The sequence below is a fragment of the Mustela putorius genome, unplaced genomic scaffold (genome assembly GCF_011764305.1).
Source record: "Mustela putorius furo isolate JIRA1106 unplaced genomic scaffold, ASM1176430v1.1 tig00000785_pilon_pilon_pilon, whole genome shotgun sequence".
Taxonomy (NCBI): domain Eukaryota; kingdom Metazoa; phylum Chordata; class Mammalia; order Carnivora; family Mustelidae; genus Mustela; species Mustela putorius.
The window spans coordinates 3,398,208-3,414,483 of NW_025421480.1; the positions used below are offsets into that span (position 1 = coordinate 3,398,208).

A 16,276-nucleotide genomic window follows, 5' to 3' on the forward strand; every position below is an offset into this window, starting at 1 on the left:
CCCAATTGCTTCTCTCATCCCTAAACTACTTCTCAATAGACAGGTAAGAATTATTAGAAGGAATAAAGGGAAGGTATTCATGAAAAGAGTATTTAAATTATAAATTTTCAGGAAAATCACAAATATTCTGAAAGGCTGGAATCAGTGCAATACAGCAAAAACAACAACAAAACCTCATTGTTTTACATCTGAAAAATATACAGAAATAAATTTTTAGAAGATGCCCAACATACGGTGAAAGTATGAAAATGAAAATATGTTGATAGATATTTCCATCTATCAACATAGCAAAAATTTAAAAGAGCTTGTGGGGGAAACTGATACTATTAAATACTGCAGATAAAATTCATACTGTAGGTAAAAATACACAAGGGCAACATATCCAAAATTTTTAAAGCTGTAATTTTTTTAATCCTATAATTCTTATTCCTAAGAATTTATATTTAAAAAAAAAATTATAGGGATGCCTGGCTGGCTCAGTGGGTGGAACATGCACCTCAAACTTGAGGCTGTGAGCTTGAGCACCATGTTGGGTAGAGAGAATATTTAAAATCTTAAAAAAAAAAAAAAATCACTATAGATGGATGCTTATAACTATGGGAAAAAACCTAACATCAAAAGAGATCAAGTAAATTGGCTGGTCCACCTATACAGTAAAACACTGTGTAACCACTGAAAGAGGATCACATAAGATGTGGAAGGCTATTTATTAACAACTGTTAGATTAAAAAAAGGCCGGGGCACCTCTGTGGCTCAGTCGGTTGACCATTCAACTCTTGGTTTAGGCTCCGGTTGTGATCTGAGATTGTGGGATGGAGCCCCAAGTGTCAGGGCTCCCTATTCAGCGGGTCGTCTTCTCTCTCTTCCTCTAACAACCTATCCCCACCCCCTGCCCTGGTCTCTCTCAAATAAATAAACTCTTTAGGGAAAAGAAGGGCAGGTTCTGTTAGTTTTGAAGAACTGAAACCTGCAGCCATGTCAGTATTTTCCAGTTTTATAAGACAAGGTAGAAATTGCCCCTCTGCTGACTTCACTGGGCCTCTCTGTTCAACTTAAGAATCACCCTTTGAGGGGTACCTGGGTGGCTCAGTGAGTTAAGCCTCTGCCTTCAGCTCAGGTCATGATCTCAGGGTCCTGGGATCCAGCCACCAGGGAGCCTGCTTCCCCCTCTCTCTCTGCCTGCCTCTCTGCCTACTTGTGTTTTCTCTCTCTCTGTCAAATAAATAAATAAAATAAAAGAATCACCCTTGATCAGCTATGGCCACACTGAGTCATAATTCAACCATTAATTTATCATTTGTTATTTATGCCCCTAGAAGTTATTCAACTAAATACACCTTAAAAAAAAAGTAAAGAAAAAAAAAGTTAGCCTTCATAACCCAAAGGTTATACCTAGCAAACAAACAAACAAACAAACAAAAACCCTGTTTATTTCACTGACCTGAACAAATCCTAAATAGGGAGGGAGGTTTGCAAAAATTTAAGAAAAGAGGAAGGCGTGGATTACATCACAGATGTACACTAGGATTCCTTTTCAAAATTATGCGCACATACGTGAGGGGTCAGGCACACCCAGGATGACGCTCTGTGCACCGGGGGTATGTGCACATACTCACGAGCACATTCCAGAAAGGGGCTCAATTAGTGACCCAGTATCCTACCGGTCCCTGTAGCATCACATCACTGAAAAGACAAGAGTCCAGCATCATGAGCCCGCCACGGCGCCTGACACCACCGTCTAAGTCCCTGAATTCACAACGTGACTTCTTACAGCAATACTCATTAAATTATTAATTTGTCCTCACAAGCTGTAATGATGTTTACACTATCTCTCAAAACATCAAAGGATTTTCACCAATTCCTTTCTAGCTGACTGGCATGGTGTACGAGTGTGTACGTATCAATCTCCCTGAAGAGCATTCTTGGCTGACTGCGTGAGAAAGCACCAGGAGAGTGGGGGTAGTGGCTCTCAGCAAGGCAGTGGAAAGAAAATGCTTCAGACACAAATAGCATAACTACTCAGGGTGACACTGGGCAAGACTAAACAAGGTATATGCGACTGAGAACACCAGTACTATGAAATGACTGACTTCTCAGAAACAATAATCAACGGCCGCATTTCCTCAAATGAAAGCTACACCACTGGTCCGACAGCAGCTTGGTATGGGGTAAAGGGAGGGTAGGAGGGATGGTAGACCAGTGCATGCAACTTACCTGTACATCAACTTTAAGTCACAACTCATTAAACATTAAAATATTTTATTTATTTACTTATTTATATTTTCTTCCAAGATTTTATTTAAGTTCAAGTTAGTTAACATGTAATGTAGTTTTAGTTTCAGGAGTAGAATTTAGTGGTTCACCACTTACCTACAATACCCAGCGCACATCACAAGTGCCCTCCCTGAAAGGGGAACCCTCCTACACTGTGGGTGGGAATGCAAGCTGGTGCAGCCACTCTGGAAAACAGCACAAGGCTCCTCAAAACGTTGAAAATAGAGCTACCCTACAACCCAGCAACTGCACTACTGGGTATTTACCCTAAAGATACAAATGTAGTGATCTGAAGGGGCACATGCACCCGAATTTTTATAGAAGCAATGTCCACAATAGCCAAACTATGGAAAGAACCTAGATGTCCATCAACAGATGAACGGATAAAAACGTGGTGTCGATACACAATGGAATACTATGCAGCCATCAGTTGTCCATCTCTCCAAACAGCAAGACAGAGATGAATATATAGCTGGCACTGGAACACACAACTGTGTAAGTGCACTAAGGATAAACTCAAAAATAACAGTTGCTGTATACTTCGTCATCCAAGTGCCTTGAGACAGAATTTAATGGTTAAGAGCATGATAATTCTCTTAACTGCCTACCGCCCAATCAAAACTGGTCAGAGACCTAGTGCGCCACGGAGCCTCCTCCGAACACAGTTTTCTCACATGGAAGAGGAGCAGGACAAGTGCACACACCTCGCGGGCCACTGGAAAGAGTAATGTAAAAGCGCACATGAAGCACTCTGTAATGGCACAAACACTCGGTAAATGTTCTTTGTTACAGTCACTGGGAATTAATACACTTGCTGGAGGGTATGAAAATCTCTTCCACAGATTGTGCCTGTGTATCTGGCCATTAAAAAGGACAAAGATCATAAAAAAAACAGCCTTCTAATAAAATCATCTTCAGCTAAATCTTACTCTTTCCGGATCAGACAGAACAAACTTGAGTTCCTTGACAGTGCTGTGTTTTCACCAGTTTCAAGAGTAACTTATGAACATTTGCAATCCGACTTCCTACTGGCCTTGGACTGATTAACTTTCATTCATCCCTGGTGTCTCAGTGTAAACATCACTTCCTTAGGGAGTCCTTCCCAAATCCTCTCATCCAGATGAGGTGTCCCATAAGGTATCTTTTGCTTATGGCCGTATCTTCCTCAGAGCACTCTGGATTTCCCATGTTTTACTCAGTTAAGTAAGAACAGCATTATTTAATGTAGGACTTACCCAACAGATTGTGTAAGCTTTGAAGGCTAAAGCTGTATCCATCTTACTCACTATTTTGTTTCTAATCGTTGGGTGCATAGCAAGGAATAAAAGACACTCTATAAATATTTACTGAATTAAGTGAATGCAGAAGGACCAGTCGGGTTGGTTAGTAAGAATCCAATTCATGCTCACATTGAAAGACTACTGCAGTTCCTGATAAGCGCTGTCCCTGTTCATTCACATTCTAATAATATATTTCAAGTTTAAAATCTAAATACCACCTTTCTGGACTACCTATCTCAAATGATTGAGCTCTATTGCAAAGACAGGATCAAGTCTATCATGCTCTGTAATCTTTTTTTGTTTGGAGGTTTTTTGTTTGTTGTTTGTTTTCTAATATAAATTCAATTAGCCAACTTACACTAGGACCATTAGTTTCAGATGTGGTGTTCAATAATTTATCAGTCTATTTTTTTTTAAGATTTTATTTATTTGAGAGACAGAAAGAGAGAACACAAGCTAGAGAAAGAGGTTGAGGGAGAAGCAGACCCCTACCAAGCAGGAAGCCCAATGAGGGGTGGAATCCCAGGACCCTGGGAGCATGACCTGAGCTGAAGGTAGAATCTTAACGACTGAGCCCCCCAGGCATCCCTATCAGTCAGTCTATGTTCTTAATATACTTATTAAAACGGTATTTAGATGAAAGCCAAACTACTTAAAATATCTGTGTTTACTGGCCTTCACCCAAAACACAGTACTGAAGAATTCCATAGCTTAAAAGGAAAGAAGTAGGGGTGCCTGGGTGGCTCAGTTGGTTAAGCGACTGCCTTTGGCTCAGGCCATGATCCTGGAGTTCCAGGATTGAGTCCCACATCCGGCTCCCTGCTTGGTAGGGAGTCTGCTTCTCCAGCTAACCTCTCTCATGCTCTCTCATTCTCTCTCTCTCAAATAAATAAATAAAATCTTTAAAAAAAAAAAAAAGAAAAAGGAAAGAAGTATGAAAACAACCCATAGTTTATCAATGAGAATCCTATGGGCCTGAAAAGTTAAGCATCAGAAAGCTACACAGTCCAGGGCACCTGGGTGGCTCAGTGGGTTAAGCCTCTGCCTTCAGCTCAGGTCATGATCTCAGGGTCCTGGGATCGAGGCCCGCATCAGGCTCTCTACTCAGCGGGAAGCCTGCTTCCCCCCCTCTCTCTGCCTGCCTCTCTGCCTACTTGTGATATCTGTCAAATAAATAAATAAAATCTTAAAAAAAGAAAAGAAAAGAAAGCTACATAGTGCTACAAGCAGAATAAGGACCTGGGTGTTTTGTTAATGTTTTTAATTTTGGTATTGAAAGAGGACTTCAACTTCCTCCATTTTTTTTTTTTTTTAGATCTTATTTATTTGAGAGAGACGCAGAGAGAGCGTGTGCAAGCAGGGAGGAGAGGGAGAGGCCCCTGCTGACTTGGGGCTTGATCCCAGGACCCTGGGATCATGACCTGAGCCCAAGGCAGCAGCTTAACGGACTGAGCCACCCAGGGGCCCCAGACCTAGGTTTCCTAGTTCTGTGTATCTTTCCATTATAGAGCCTTTTTGGTACATTAAGAACCACTGCTCAAAACAGTCTAAGCAAGTCTTGAAATGCAACTACCCTAATTTAAATCACCCTACTCATTCAATGCTCCTGAATCATTTGTAAAGCTTTCTGAAACTAGGGATGGCCAGATCACAACTGCGTTAGAAACTCTGGAGTAAGGCCTCGGCCTTCGCATGTTGAGAAAGTTCCAATGGTGATTCTTAATCCCAGCAAAGACTGAGAACCCCTAATTTAATCCATCAAGCATTATCTGCTAAATGTCTTCTCTGTCCCTTGCAATGTGTTCTTGCTTTCAAGGCTCTTAGAGGAGACAAGATTTACTTACATAACTCAATTACAGAAGAAAATAAGACTGTGTATAATGAAGTGCTGAATTAGCTAAACGAACACAAATTAAGTGTTAAAGTCAGAGAAACTAGGACAGTAGCTCGGACTTGAGAGATCAGCTATTTTTGGAGACAGAATAGCCGACAGGTCCTTCATGATAAACAAGGGCAACAGCTTTCGGACAGTGTGCTCAGCAAGTCCTTAAGGGTCCCGTGGAAGTGTCTTCAGGGCCACGACCGGGAAGACGGAGGGTGCTTCTCCCTGCCCGACGGCTGTTTCAGTCACAATAAGCATCTGCCTAAAATTCATTTTAAAAAGAACTCAAAAAAACTCCAATGACTTTTAAAAGTGTGAAAACTCTTTCACTTACAAATATGAAGAAAAGGTAAAAAAAATACCAGTGAAGTAACGTGTCTGGAAGTCACAAAGCTGATTAGTGACCTAGATAGAACCAGGTCTCTCAACCCAGACGTCTACCACACCACACAGACACTCCGCAGGGCCCGTGCGCGCAGAGCTGCTCACAGAGCACCCAGGTGCCGGCGTGACCGGAGCAGCAGGTTTACTTCTTCTTCTTTTTTAAGATTTTATTTATTTATTTATTTATCTGAAAGAGAGAGAGAGAGAACAAGCAGTGGCGGGGGCGGCGGGGAGAGGTAGGCAGAGGGCGAGGGAGAAGCAGCCTCCCCTGACGTGGGGCTCATCCTGGGATCAGGACCTGATCAGAACCTGAGCCGGAGGCAGACGCTAAACCGACTGGGCCACCCAGAAGCCCTGGTGCGTTTCCTTTCAAGCTGGGACGGGGCTGTGGAGCAGGATGGGGAGGGGCTGGGGAGGGAGGATGAGAAAGAGCCCAGACAAGCATCAGAGTAAAATACTGCCACCCTCCCTGAACAGCTCTTCGGCACCAAATTTTAGGTAGATTTTTTTTAAAAAACTGAAACCTGCCACAGAAACAGTGTTTTGTGGTGGGCCTGTCTAAGGGGACTTCCTGGGTGGAACTGTTGAGTCACGCTCTGTAAGGAAGTAGCCGAAGACAGGAATGGACAGGCATGGACGGGGCTAGACAACAGACACCTCGAGAGTTCACGTTCGCTGCAAGGGCAGCGCCTCCGCTGGTCAAACCCGCCGCAGGCCCCGGGCAGTGTCCTCCTCTCCCGAGGCGCGGCCGCTCACGGACCCCGACCACCCGCAGGAAGGGCCCACAGAATTGTTCTGAAGCTGAAGCTTCTCCTTCTCTACAGCAGCACAAGTAATAAAATTGCTTATTTTACCCGTGCGCTCCTGTAAGAAAAACTATGACAGTATTTAAAAATGCTTCTGCCATCAGTTTGTGACTCCCCACAGCATCGCTCTGGCACTGGGGTTGTCACCATCCTGCTGTCGGGGAAACCAGCACAGAGTCAGTGGCAAAGTCGGAACGAGAGGTCTGGAATTTACGAGGCTCAGACTCCGTGCTCAGTCGGAGTGGCCTAAGCACAGATCTCCATCCTAATATGTGTATGTTTATCACACACAGAGTTCAGCAGAATGGTTTTGACCGTCACAATGAATCTGTAACCTAATACTGTCCACCCAATCATGTCTCAAATAACATTTCCAAAACTGAATTCACTGCCCATTCTCCAAATGGCTCCCTCTTCCCACCTCCCCACTTCTGTTTATTTGGCACTGCTCTTGGTAATCTTAAGCTCAAAACCTTAGCATCCCCCTTGACTCTAATTGGCTGCTAAACACTTAAAATTAAGGGCTTTGATCATGGCCAGTCCAGAACAACCAAAAAACCTCAATGGCTCCCTACTGCGCAGCAGCAGAAATCCAGACTCCCACACCACCAACGCCGAGCCCTCAGAGCTCTCCCGCACGCACGGAGTCCCAAACCAGCTCCCACCACTCCGCACCGCACAGACTCAGCAGTAAATGTCCTGCTGTTCCCTAAACACTTCGTACTTACCGAGCACATGACCTTGTGAAAGGTACTTAATCTATGCTTTATTTTACTCAACTATAAAATGGGCATAATAATACTTGCCTGAAAGGACCAACTGAGGTAATGAAAATGAGAGCTGCTATAAACTTTAAAGTACTATAAAAATACAGACATTATCATTATGTCATGGTGATGGTAATTTCGTTTTATTTACACCTGACTTGCTCCAGAAAGGATATAAAGGCAGCCCACATGAAACACAAAATAACAAGCATTTAAAGATGGAAGCAATAAAAGAAATGTAAAACAAAAGTTAACGACACAAAGTGGAACTGGGAATGAGGAGGCTAAGAAAAACGCATTCCAGAATTACCCATCTCACCCTTCAGGTTAATAACTTGGTCTAAACACTGTAGTTGATTAAAAGGAAACTATGTCACTTAGATAATCCACTGTGCAGAAGACTAAAAACAAAACCACTGCTCAGAAATAAAACAGTTCCTCATATAAAGACCTGGCAAGAATTTCTTCCCACGGTCCTTATTCTGTGTGATCACCTGGACACATCCTCAACATATTTATCGTGGATTCTCTATTTTATAATATCATTATTTGACTGAAAGCCTGTCAAGGTCAGGTAACTGTCCTGTTTGTACCTCTAACAGTGCTGAAAGCAATTTTTAAATACTGGTTTCCACAGATGGTCTCTGCTTCCTATTTCCAACCATCTTGCACACCACCATATTACTCCTAAAAAATCACTTCTATCACAGGATTCCTTACTCCTACAACCTCCAAAGGCCTCCCTGCACATAGAACAAATGCCTCATTCTTCATCTACGATCCTGTTTCCCCAGCAATGCGCTTCCCTGTCTTCTCATTCTTCCAAATTCTTTTTGCTTTTCTTAACTCAGCTTTAAGACTCCTCTTCTCCTTCAAGTCTCCTCTGACCGGCAGCAGTGTGGTAGAGGGAGGACTGGGGGTGTGGGGAGGAGGAGCCTAGGAAGTCAGAAGCCTGGTGTTCTGATGCCTAACAGGTAAGACTGTGGGCAAGACACGAACCCGAACCCACGGTGAGAGCACTTCCTCATCTGCAAAGGCTTTAGGACAGATGGTACTTCCTCATCTGCAAAGGCTTTAGGACAGATGGTATCTACATTACCTTCCAGCCATAACGGCTCTAGGATGCTCTGGTGCCTACAAATTTGGACACACCCTGATCTCTACTCTGATCATTATTATCTGCTACATATTTTAATATATAATTACACACACTGTTTTTTAACTTTCTCTGCAAAGAAAACATACCAACTCCTCCACAACAGAGTCTTCCATTTCCCTGATTATCCCCAAAGACAACTGGCATAAGACCAGATACATAGCAGATACATGTCGTAAGCAATGAAATAACTGTTTTAAGACTGATTAGAATACACTTTCTTGCTGCAGTATGAATCAGCAAAAAAAACAAAAACAACTTTTTTTTCATTAAGCACACCATTAAAATAAGTGTACTAAAACAAGAAAACAGGTGAGTCACTTTTCTCTAAAAAAGTATATTCAGTCCATAAGTTACAAAGCCAGTCAGTACAACTCCATTATTTGAGGTGACCACGTTAAACAAAAAACAAATGTTCATTTCCCAGCCATAAATGCTTATATCTTGTATTGTAAACTTCTACTGCGAAGAGAAAGTTGACTAGTCAAAAAAAACCACAAGAAAAAACACCCATAATTTTTATTTTACTGATTGAACTTTATATACTATTGTTATGATTCCAACATAAAAACCAATGAAGTTACGGAGAATTAGGAAATAAATCATGTGACAAATTAAACTGTACTTGCAATGACTTTCAAGGTTGCAGACTAAGTAAAACTACTAACAGTACTCACACTGAGCTTATTGTAGTTCTTCTCACATTGTCTTTTTTTTTCTTTTAATAAATATTATATACCCTTTTCTGGATGAATACCTAGTTTTATGGACAGTACTTTAAAAAAATCTGATAAATCTAAAGGTTTACTGATTCTTCTTTTGTTCATTAATAGTCTTGTCAGCAAATCTAGGCAACAGTGAAAACCTGAGTGTTTGCTTAATTGGAAAACAAAAAACAAGGAAGCTCTATCAGCCATGGAACACATTTGATAACCTATCAAATGCTCAGTAACACCCTCTAGTAAAGACACACCAAACTGTATAAACTACATGCACACCGTGTAAGGAGCTTCTTTAAATCAGAGTACCTGAAACTTAAGATAATTCTCATATTCCAAATTCTAAATATGTGGTAAATGGATCAGAAAGTCACTCATACTATTTTTTCCCCACTGTTATTATTGCTGAAAGAGTTTATAAGGGTTCACAGCTAGTTTAGAACGTAGAAATATTTCAGTACAAAAAAAATAAAGAAAAGAAATATAGGAGGGAGGCTGGAAAGATGGCGGAGTAGATAGAAGCACCCTAAGCTTGCCTCCTTCCATGGACACAATTGGCTAACACTTACATCAGTGTAAATAACCTAAGAAGAAACGTAACTTCAGTTATTATCTTTATTCACAAAATGTGCAAAAATATTGAGCAAAAGATGGATAAGGAAACTGCTTTTCTCTACAATCTGTAATCATTACTTCTTTCAAGCCCGATCCCCTGCAAAGGATACTTATCTTATTTAAGCAATACAATACAAGAATTAAGCAAAATCCCTGCCCAAAGAGTTTCCTAAAAGAGAGGAGGAAGAGGACGAAAGAATTCATTCAGAAGGGATACAGAAACTCGAGGAAGAGAGATGTATGATAACTAAATCCATACTCTTAACATCGAACACTGATTTCCTTTAAGAAATAAGTAATAAGCATGTCGCCCAAGCATTTAATATTAAAAGAAGAAACAGAAACAAGAACATTAGTGACCTAAAAGGAGCATGTTTTGCCCATGACTTGTTCCGTTCAGGAAACAATTATTAAATAGTTCTAAACATAATCACTTCCATTGGGAAAACACATCCTGCTTAAAATTGTGCTTTCATAGTATTTACTAGTCACAAAAACTGTGTGATTGAACAAATAATGTGTATAAAAGCAAGTTAATGACAGCCATATACCAGTATTTTAAAAGAAAACTAATTTTAATAGTGCTTAAAAGACATATGCAAAGACTAAAGCGGTGGCTTTTCAACATAAAAACAAAACAAAACAACTGTTAATAATAAGACGGCATTCACTACTACGTATTTTTACAGTATTCCTAAGTACAAAGCAAACACATTTCACTAAAGTGAGTGACCAGTTTTAAAAACTTAAACATACACACAGACACACACAAATAAATCCAAGATCAAATAATTTAGATTCAAGAAACTTCAAATATTTCCTTTTTAATGCAAAATACATATGAAAGATAACATTCAAATTTCTAGTTCTGTCATGTTAGAAGCACTGACCTAAAATATTCAAGGCTCCTTTAAACATCTTTGGTGGCTTGATAAGAGCAATTTAATATTCTGAGCCCTAAACTTATTCCAAAATCCAATAACCAGATGAATAACAGATTAACAATTACTTCAATCTAGGCAGCAATAAAACACGCTTATTTCTTCTCCCTTATGCTGCTTATTGATGCAGAGAATAGAAAATTAAAAATATGGCAGAATAATACTATACAATTCAAACCTGAATAATAGTCACTGTTTGCTTCTCCTTGACTACTGGGATTTTTGACAATGACAAAATGAAAGGAATTCAAAATTAGTTTGGGAAAGATGTTAAAAATTACAGTTAACACCTTGGAAACAGAATGGTCCTTTCAGATATTAAAAACATTTGGTCAGCTGTCACATTAATTTTCAAGATCTAACCTCAAAAGTACCACTATAATTAATAGGTGGGGTAAGTTAAGAAGGAAGTGGCAGTGGATCTTCTGAAAACTTTTGAGAAACTGCCTGAGAGATGCATAAGGGGTCAGAAAGGTTATAAACTAAAGCTTAACAGTAATCTAAAATTCTGTATCAAGGTTGGAACACTTAGGAATAAGGCACAACATCCTACGACATTCTCAGAGCATTTGAATAAGTACTTTAAAACAAACTGGTAGAAACTATGATGAAAAAGGTCTAAAAGGAAAGTATTCTGTCAGAAATCACAGGTGGAATCATGACCTCACAACATAATAACTTTAAAAATCACCAGTCATTCAAAATAAATACACAACCTTATCCAAAAAGAAGTTCGATTTATTTTTTAAAAACTGTTTGCAAAGCACATGCTTTCTTACAAGTATCTACCTTACTGTAAACACTATAATTCCAACCTAAAAGATACAGAGCCTTCATGCTCATCAACTTTGCTTTACTCATTGAAATAGGTTCGAGGGCAAATGATCTCTCCTTTAGCCTGGCAGCTTCTTACTTGAGTTTGGGAGATCACAAAGAACCTCTCTAAAATAGCATTTATATTGATCTCTTCCATGATTATACTTCCTTAAAACCCCTGGTCTCCTTCTGAGAATTTGAAGAAATTAATTTTTACAATAGCATGGAATGCCAACCAAAATATAAGGCCAGTTAACAATACTGATCCTTTCCTCTATTACAAAAATTCAAACGGTGTAATTTTGTTTACAAAATGCAGCATACATTTTATCATCTTGGATAAAATATCTACAGCCTCGGTAGTGGTTAAATTGCAGCTATAAAGGAAATTGTCCTGAGATAAATGGTTTCCCTATGAGAAGGTTTCACTGCTACACTTCACCCCTGGACAATAAATCAAATTAACTGCACCTTGTCCTCTGTCCAATGACATCATCAGTTTGACCACATCTTGGGAATCGGGTGCAAAAACATATGCTATTTAAGGCATGAAATCATATTACTGCTTCTTGTCCATTCGACCTCATGCTTCAGGTCTCCAAAACAGTCATTCACCTGGACATTCACATGAAAGCTACAGATTTTTTTTTCCTGCTACATTCAGGGCCTGCCTACTGAAGGTGAGAGAGGAAAAATGATGAGAACTGTTCATGTGAAATTGGCTTGCTGTTAGCCCATCAAATCTACAATTTTGTTACAAATTAAACTGAAGACTAATGTCTCCAAAAATATGTACCTAGCAACTGACCATAAAGTGCCTCATAATTTCAAAGGCTTAACACATCAGTGCTAAATAACACTTCTCTGGTACTTTATCAGCAGGGATAAAAAAAAAAACCACCAGTGAGAAGCAACACTGTGTTTTTAAGAAACACACTAAAACTGTATAAAATAAAAAGGAAAGAAAACTTTACCAAGGGAAAGACTGAAAAATGGAAATTACTGTTTTTTCTACATAACAAAAGTCAGCCTGACTTTCTCAGACCAACTGTCCTAATTCCACATAAAACATAAAATCAATTTTGACAACTTAAAGATGGGTGGGTGTGCTGGGAGGAGAAGAAGTTCCAAGATCAGGGGAGACACAATGCCTATGTTTATTCTTCTATGTTCTCTCATTTAACTGAGACACAAACACTTAAAGAAAACACAAGCCTGCTTCTGTCTTTAGGGAGTGCTACATTAAAACAAGCAGGCCTTGACAGGGAGGGATAGCACAAAATTAGTATCAGCCCCATTTTAAATCAGAATGAAGAAGCTGAAAGGGAAATGCAGCACTGAGACATTCTGAAACTGCTGTTAATTGGAATTTCTAAAACACTTACTCTACAACTCCTAGGGAGAAGGGGAAAAAAAAGAGAGAGAGAAAGAAAACCATTGGTTTTACAAATACTGCAGCCCTTTACAAAGCCTGAAAGTGTTTAACTTAGAGGTAGAAGCCAAGGGGCAGGGGAGAACTATCACTAAAGTGATTTTATTTGTATTAAATCAGAATAGGCCCATTTCGTCTCTGAGAATGAGATTTTTTTTTTCCTTAGGCCTAATATTGCTGCAAACTCCAAGAAAGTCTTTTTAAGAGAAAACAAAACACGACAGAGTTGAAGCCGAGCTAGGAGCTGCTTCAGTGCCGGTGAAGGCCCCAGGAGGGCTGGTCCTGCCCGCGGAGGACGGGTCTGTGCATGGAAGTTGGAGGGGGAAAGTCATTTTGGTTATTAGTAAATAAATCAGGCGGCAGAGAACGAGGCCTAGGCAACTGCTAGAGGAGCCAGGCCTAGCTCCCCCTGCTCTCCCAGCACAGCCTGGGTTTGATCTCAGAGCCCCGTGGATTGCCAAGGAAAAAAAAAAAAAGAAGAATCATATCGAACCACAAAAGCACATGGGGCGAATGTAAAATATAAACACGGCGTTGGGCTGTGAGTGGCTGTTATTAAAGGTCTGAATTACTAAACATGAGAGGCGGGGAAAGCCAGGCGGCCATTTCAATAATATAAACCTCCCCGAATTAGACATTATTCAAATGAGCGAGGTTCGGCTCCGCAGAGCGAGCAGGACCCGGCACCCAGCAGGGAAGCAACCCCGCGGCCCCGCGGAGGGGGCCCCCCGCCCCCCGGCCCCCCAGCGGGAGAGGGGCGATCTGGAACGCTCCCAACTCGTCAGGCCGGCTCGGGGGCGGGCGCGGGCGCGGGCGCGGGAGGGCAGCCCTCCACAGCCCAGTTCTCGAGAGGCCTCCGGCGCTGCTGGGGCCTGGGAGCGAGGGCCCCCGGGCCCGTCGGTCGGGGTGCGGGGGCGCGGGACCGGCGGGGGCGCGGGACGGGCGGGGGCAGATGAAGACCAGACCACGCCGGGGACCTGCCACCAGCTCCCCGGAGAAGGCACGACCCACGAGGGCGCGGGGGCTTCTCCAGGACCTGCGGGCACCGCGGACCGACGGCCCGGAGCACAGGCGGCTGCCCCGGAGGGCAACCCCCTCCGACGGGAACTTTCCACGAGGGCCGCCTTCCAGCCCTGTCCGCCGCGGAGGGGGCGAAGCGGACCCCGCGCGGGCTCCCCACCCCCGCCGCTCCCCAGGCCACCTCCCGGCGCCCACGACCGCTCGCCCCTACCCACCTAGAGCGCAGGCCTGGCTCCGGTCAGGCCGCCGCGCGGGGGACCAGCGGGGCGCGGCCGAGGTGCCCGGGGCCGTGACCCCCGGGCGCAGCCCCGCTCGGACCCCCGGGCGGCGGCGGGGCGCGGGCGCCGGCAGGACGCTCTCCCCGGGCGCACCCCCAGGCCGCCCCCGCGCCGCTCCCGGGCCCTCTCCCGGGGCGGGGGGTGGGGGGGGCGGGACGCGCGCGGCTGTCCGGCCGCCGGGGTCCGCTCCGGCCGCGCCGCCTCCCCGGCATTGTGCTCTCCGCCACCTCCATCCCCCTCCACGCCCCCCCCACCCCGCGCCCGCCCGGCCCGGGTCGCCCGCCCGCGCCCCGCCGGCCCACGGCTATGAATATGTAAAATGTCTTTATTGTCCTCTCCCTGTGCCCCGGCCCCGCGGCCCCGCCGCGGACCCGCTCGGGTTCGGGCACCGCGGCGAGGAGGCGGCGGCGGCCGGCGGAGGAGGAGGGCCGGGGCGGGCGGGCGAGCCGCGGCGGCGGGGTGGGCCGGGGGCAGGAGGAGGGCGGTGGATCGCAGCCCCCTTTGCCCCTTGTCTTTCCCCTCCGCCTGGCCGCTCCGAGCCTCTTTCCCCCTCCGCTCGGCGCCCGGCGGGGGCTCCGTGCTCCCCGGCCCCCCATCTCCCCGCCGTTAATTATAATAATCCTGAGTACTAATAAATTATGCTAAGTCGCGGGGGGGGCAGCGGGAGCCGGGGTTGAGTATGAATATGAATATGTAAAATGCTGTAATGATTACCTGCTGCTGCTGCCGCCGCGGCTGAACTCTCATCTTGACTCGCTGCTCCTCCGTCCGCCATTTTGAATATTTTAACCAAAATCGCCCGGTCGATAAACCCTCCCTCGCTCCGGCTCCCCTCCCCCCTCCCGCCCTCCGTGCCTCCTCCCTCCTCTCCGCCCCCTCCCGCTCCTTCCTCTCCCCGGGCGCGCGCCAGGGGGCGCGCGAGGCCGTCCCCTTGGAGGAGCCCCACCCCTTCGGGCGCTCTGCGCACGCGCCTCTTGGCCGCCGTGGTTCTCCAGTAGCGAAAGCGCCCTCAACCTGCCAGTCACCCCTCCGCTGCATTTTTTCCCCCACTGGGCTCTGCACATGCGCAGCTTTCTCCACGCGCCTGAAACGCAGGCGGCGCATGCGTTACCTCTCCTGGGCTCCTTCTCGAAGCGTAACCTGTGTGGGACGTGGAGCGCTCGTCACTTCTCACAGTCCTCCCTCTCCTCCCGCCTCTCCGCTCTCCTAGCTCTACTCCGCCGGCCCCCAGTGGACAGTGGCATTTTTAAAGGAAGGGCAGGGGACACGGCGGCCGGGAGCGTGGAGGCGCGTGGAGGGCTCGCGGGCGGGCCACCCCCGCGTCCCCTCCGCCGTGCACTTTTGAAGGCTCTGGGCGCTGGAGGGCCGCGCACAACAAAGGAGGGGCCGCTCCCCCGCTAGGTAATTTCCGGCCCGCCGGGCAGGTAGGGGCGGAAGCGCCCGCCGCGGGGAGCCGGCCGGAGGCACCTGCTGAGCGCGGCGCGGGCGTCCCGCTTCAAATTTGAATCCTACCTAGTCCCCGCCCCCAAGTCGGCGAAGCTGGAGACGCGGCCGGGCCACCGCGAGGGGGCGTGTCTCGCGCGGGTCCGGATGAGCCCCGGGGTCTCCCGCTCCGCTCGGCGGTCGCCGCCGTCCCGGAGCCGGCGTTCCGGGCGCCGAGGTCCGGCCCTGCCGCTCCTGCGGGCTTCGCGCCCGGGGGGCCGCCCGCCGGGTCCCCGCCCGAGGGTGCGCGTCCTCCCCCTGTCGCGGGCGGGGGCCGGGTGTGAGCGAAGCCGGCCGGGAACGGGAGCGGAGGACCGGGCAACGCGGCGGAACTCGGGAGCTCGCCCGGAGCTCGGCTCTGCGGCGCTGCCCCGAGCGCACCGGACGGGCGCGCCCGCGGTGGGGGGCTTTGTCGCAGTCCGGT

The 16,276-nt window shown here is 45.7% G+C and overlaps 1 protein-coding gene across 6 annotated transcripts in view; it reads right to left on the bottom strand.

Moving 5' to 3' along the window:
• Window positions 1-15,176, bottom strand: part of POU2F1 (POU class 2 homeobox 1) — a 181,903-nt gene extending 166,727 nt beyond the window's left edge. For 5 of the 6 annotated variants that reach the window (XM_045084630.1, XM_045084632.1, XM_045084624.1 and 2 more), the window contains exon 1: window positions 15,085-15,176. In XM_045084630.1, coding sequence (XP_044940565.1) covers window positions 15,085-15,145 — 61 coding nt within the window. In that variant the 5' untranslated portion in view covers window positions 15,146-15,176. The remainder of the gene's footprint in view (window positions 1-15,084) is intronic. The other variant, XM_045084628.1, reaches the window with a different exon arrangement.
• Between the last annotated feature and the right edge of the window lie 1,100 nt (window positions 15,177-16,276).